Raw genomic sequence first — 5,504 nt, forward strand, 5'->3', positions numbered from 1 at the left:
GGGAGCAGGCCTAAGCCAGCAGGTGGTCATCCCCTGAGGGTTCCCAGACTGCGAGAGGGCACATGCCGGGCTGAGGGACCCCTCCCCCCAAGTGCACAAATTTTTGTGCACTGGGCCTCTAGTATTCATGAGAAAAGGCTATAGCCACCTAAGCAGGTAACCTTAATTTATTCTATCTGCCAGAAACACCGTTTGGATCCAACTATTCTTTCATTTAAACCCCTTGAAATTTCTTAGTTTGCCTCTCTACAATATTAGTTTCAACTTATAATACCAAGGAAATTACATAAAATATATGTAGTCATATGAATGGTTAGTGGATAAAATACTACCATGGTTAACTCTAAAAGGCTGAAATAGAAATGCATGCAATTCCTCAGTTTGGCCAAGAGATGGAGTTGTTAATACACAATAATGCATATTTTCCAGTTTATAATTTAATATAAAAATTATCATAATTTCTCAAAAGTGTTAATATGAACACCTAATTGGACTTTGTGCTTTATTGAATTTATATGCTTTTAGCAATCATTTCTTCTTGTGGAGATGTTTTCTGGTATTTTATTTTGTCATCTTTATTGATTACTATTTCTGTTTTGAAACTGCTTCATCTGATACTGAAAAACTTCCACCAAGACATCTGTACCCCCAAGATTTCATTCCAACTGCATTTTGATTCAAACTTGTATACACAGAGAGTTGGAAATAAAGTCTAAGGGGGCTGCCTGGTCAGGGATATTTTAAAACCACAGGTGTTTGTAAAGATTGTCTCCAATTATGGGTAAATTTGTTTCCAAATTCTTTTTGTTTGTTTGTTTCACTCTATGACAGCTTCTCATCAGTCCATAAATGCACATAGCTGCTTCTGCCAGTATTTTTTTGGTTTGCAAATTATATGCTTTCTGAGGCAAACCATAGCAACACAAACATTTAAATTGCTCCCACGGTTTTTACAACCTCAACTGCTGTATTTAATATAAAGGCCACAAAAGGAACATGGTTATTAATGAAAACTGGATATACCCCCTAGGACTACTGCTTCCTGAAATGACAAATGGAGCAGACGGAGAGAACAAAAGTCTATGCTGAGAAAGGTGGGTAAAGAGTAAATCATGAGAAAAGTTGAAATTCTCATTTTTAAAGCTAGAAATTAGCAAAGGGAAAAGGGGATTTTTTTTTTTCATTTGGTAAATGTGCTTTCCAATATTTACTTGAATATAATACAAGCAATACAGTTTGGGTTATTTAGGGATACTTTGAATGAGGAAGTCAAAAATAGTTGTAAAGTATTATATACTAGAAAGACTCTTTATTGTTGTTTTATTTTGTTGTGTCTTTTGTTATTGTTTTGTTTTCTCTACTTATCAAGTGTCTACCAGTTTTATTTTTAAAATGCAGAAAAAAAATTTTATTTGATGATCCTCAAAATGTTTCCATAAGATCAGTATTTATGGCACGGGCTATTTGCCATAATTACAGAGTATATGTTTCAGTCAGGAAAGTAGGCTGGTTCCTGCTTTGTAGGCTGATGGGCCGTTTACTAAACCAATTCTGATCTTCCTCACAGTGACACATCATCTTCACTCTTGTTTCTTCACTCTTCATCTCAAATAATACTTTTAAAAGCTCATTTAAAACCCTAGCAAATAACAGAATACTCCAGTACAGCCAAAGCAAGTGTCCAATAGTAGATCTATAGTAAATGCGCTAATTTTTGACAGATAAAGTTGAAATATATTTTTAGGGTAATGCTTGCACCCAGCAATACTTAGCTTGGCCAGTTACTGGTTCCTAGATTAATCTTCCCTTTTAACAGCTTTGGTCCCTGTGGTAGGAAGACTACTGTCAGATGCCCGGAGATGGTTGTACTTCTATCAGAGTTGATTCTTCATATGTGTTTGTAACTGGTGGCTAAATAATACACCAAAGGGCATTACTCAATTTATTCTGCTAATGAATAATAAGAATAATAGTTTTTCTCATATGTCTGATTTTTCCTTGGTACTGTGCCAATTAATATATACATATATAACCTAATTTGATATTAACAACAGTAAGTGAGGCTACTCTAAGTTTTAGTTAAAATTCAAGCTGATCAGTGTATAGTCTCTGTAAAATAATCATAATATAATTTTTAATTTTGTCCTAACATTTTGCAATCAATTTGAGTCCCTTATAAAATGTTCAGATGTGTATTATCATATATTCATGACTTAAGCTTAGGTAATTGATTGGAGATTTATGAAGTATTATATAATAATTTAATTTTAACACCTAAAACCTTTAGAAGTATATTAATGCTGATTAGTTTACAAAAAAAATACTTCCTCAATTAAAGCAAAACATATAAAAGTTAATTTGACCTAATTATAAGCATTTATTACCATTAAGAAGTCCTTTCTGAAATGAAAATGTTATCATTTACCACCTCACCACTAAATTTACAGAAGAACAAAAATAGCTAACATTATCATGGTCCAGGTCATTTGCCAAGCTGTTCTTATTTAATACTCACAACAAGCTCAGGTGGCAGAGACTATTGCTCCCATGTGACAGCCCAGGATCAAAGTATCAGAAAGATTAAGAAATTTGGCTAAAGTCCCACAGATGGAAAGATGTGAGATCTGGCTCAGAAACCAGATCTATCCATTCCAAAGGCCATCTCATCCTCTGAATTACATGAAAACTTTCTCTCAGCAAAAGAATTCTCTACATCTTTTACAGAAAGTTAAAAACAAATTAAGCCAAAGGGGAATTTTGAATATGTTACATGTTACCATAAATATTTTAGGGCCACCTTTACTGGGTCCTTAGTAATCAGTATCAATAAACATGATTTGATTGATTATTGATAATCTTAAAAACATGAATTCACTTTCTAAAGAGGGAGAAAATATATTACTTAACTAACAATGCAACATTAAACATTTTAACTAAGTAACCAACTGAAGTAAAGTAGTTGTGTATCAGAGCACATGATCCTACAATACCCCAGCATAGCCACTTAGGAAGCGCGGAAGAATCAGCCTGATTTTGTTTATGGCATCTAAGAGATTTTGTGATTCTTCAGAGAAGAATTTTAAAAATTAGAGTGATATGCTGTTAAAGATTATGTGTTGTAAGCAACCTATTCAAAGTGAGTTGATTTTGAAATTGCAAGCAACCACAAACAAATACGATGGCACTTGCACATTTGCCTTCACAAGAAGCATTCTAGGAATTGCTTTAGCATATTCTCCTTAGACCCATGTAGCCAATGCTGCTACTTCTTGATTTCTGAATAGACCGTGCAATTTAAGAAGAAATTGTATGTATCACACATCATAAGAGTAACCTGTTTACATTTATGTAAGTTGTATTTTTTACAGATAACATCAAGGTTTCCTACCTCATTCCTTTTTTGTTGTTGTTATTATTTAATTATTGCATGGGCAAAACCTTCAGGACTCTTGGGAAAGATAAAGCTCTGGCTTTCAAAGAAACCACTGCCCTCTCCCACTGACCGAAAGAAGTTTGACCATGACTTTGCCATCTCCACTTCCTTTCATGGGCTACATAATATTGTTCGGAACCGGAGCAAAATCCGCAAGGTGATCTGGCTGGTGGTGGTCTTGGGCTCAGTCTCACTGGTGGTATGGCAGATCTACAGTCGCTTGGTCAACTACTTCACATGGCCGACCACGACGTCTGTAGAGGTTCAGTATGTGGAAAAGATAGAGTTCCCGGCTGTGACGTTTTGTAATTTGAACAGGTAACAATTACTCTCTTAATAAGTCTCTATAATTTTGGTAGCATAATCTTTCTTGGATGACTGAAATCAAGTTTTATTATGCATTATTTAACACATGGAAAACAATCTAAGTTCTTCAGTTGTACTTACACACACTCATTTAGGGAGCAAAAAAGCTTATTGATGTCTTCTTTCACTTATTTTTCTTTTTTCCTTTCTACCTTCTGTAATGATTTGTTAGGCATTGCAACAAACCCTGTCATAAAATGGGTGTAAAAGTCTTGATCCTTGTGCACTTTCAAAGTTGCAAAGAGAGGAAGCTCTACCCCAGGCATATTAGACTGAGATACTCAATCACCCTCACCCCAGCTGCTCCTAGGGTGGAGGTTCCACATTGAGACAAGGCCAGGAGACTAGAAACCACTGCCTGCCCAGAACCCTGCTTGTAATGACTTTGCCCGGTGGGAGAGGCAGGCACTAAGAACAGGAACTCTGACACTCTCCCCAAGGGAACTCTTCTTATAATTATAATTATAACTGCAGGATCTGGCCTAAACCAGCAAGTCGGACATCCCCTGAGGGGTCCCAGATTGTGAGAGGGTGCAGGCCGGGCTGAGGGACCCCCTCCTCTTCCCTTGCAGGAATTTCGTGCACCAGGCTTCTAGTTCTAAATATAAAAACACATGCAAAATGGGAGTACAGAAGGAGAAGCGAGTGAAGAGAGTAGAAAAATATTTTTAAGACATCGAGTCCCAAACTTTCTCCCAAAGTTTGCAGAAAAGCTTTAATCTACACATCCAAAAAGTTCAATGAACTTCCATAGAATGAATACAAAGAGATTAGCAGTCAGGAACATCATTGTGGAAATACTGAAAGTCAGAAAGTCAAAATAGATTCAATATTCTAGACACTCTAATTGTGGAATAGGTAAATTCTTAATTATGAAGCAGAAATTTTAGAGGGAATATAGGCAAGCTTAGGGATTTTTTTTAGAATTGGGGTCCATGGAAAAAACAAGGGGCTGCAGACTGGGAGAAGGTACATTTCCATAACACAAGGAAGCCAGGTGCAGTTACATTTCCATAAGACAAGGAAGCAGCAACAGTATATTTCTATAGGACAAGGAAGCAGCAACAGTATATTTCCATAGGACAAGGAAGCAGCAACAGGTATATTTCCATAAGACAAAGGAACTGGAAGTAGCCAAGAAAGGTCTATATTTGCAAATAAAGAGAAGGAAGCCTTTCATTCCGATGGAAAAGAAGAAAGCCCAGAGGAATGGAAGGACTATGAGGGAGGAGGGCTCAGGAATCACTATAGTAACCAATTCGAAGGGGAATATTGACCAATCAGAGGGGATATCAGGACACAGGAACTGTAGCCTTTATAAACCATGGGGGGAAAAAAACTCAGTGGGACCCTTTCCCCCTCCCTACTTGGGAGTCCATTCTGTGGGACTCTTCCCTCTCCCCACGTGGGAGTCTGTACTTGTTCTTCAATAAATCTCCACCTTTGCTATACCTCTTTCTGCCCGTGGATTCATTCTTCGATTCTGGTGGACAAATAATCTGGTTCCAGTCCAAAAATTTGGTATCTACACTAATAAAAGAGAAACATGGTAATTAGCGTACGACCACTACCCTTCCCATTGGCTAATCAGCATATCCTTATGCAAATTAACTGTCAGCCAAGATGGCGGCCAGCAGCCATGCACTGAAGCGAACAGGGAGGCTTGCTTGCTCCAGTGACGGCGAACTCCAACGTTCCCCGCCTG

The 5,504-nt window shown here is 37.2% G+C and overlaps 1 protein-coding gene across 1 annotated transcript in view; it reads left to right on the plus strand.

Annotated features, from left to right (window-relative positions):
• The first annotated feature begins 1,006 nt into the window (after positions 1-1,006).
• ASIC5 (acid sensing (proton gated) ion channel family member 5) overlaps positions 1,007-5,504 on the plus strand; it is a 27,379-nt gene continuing 22,881 nt past the window's right edge. Inside the window, exons 1-2 of the mRNA XM_005860766.2 lie at positions 1,007-1,094; positions 3,445-3,751. Of these exons, the coding sequence (XP_005860828.1) occupies positions 1,055-1,094; positions 3,445-3,751 (347 nt within the window). The 5' untranslated portion in view covers positions 1,007-1,054. The remainder of the gene's footprint in view (positions 1,095-3,444; positions 3,752-5,504) is intronic.

This window comes from Myotis brandtii, unplaced genomic scaffold (genome assembly GCF_000412655.1).
Source record: "Myotis brandtii unplaced genomic scaffold, ASM41265v1 scaffold14, whole genome shotgun sequence".
Lineage (NCBI taxonomy): Eukaryota > Metazoa > Chordata > Mammalia > Chiroptera > Vespertilionidae > Myotis > Myotis brandtii.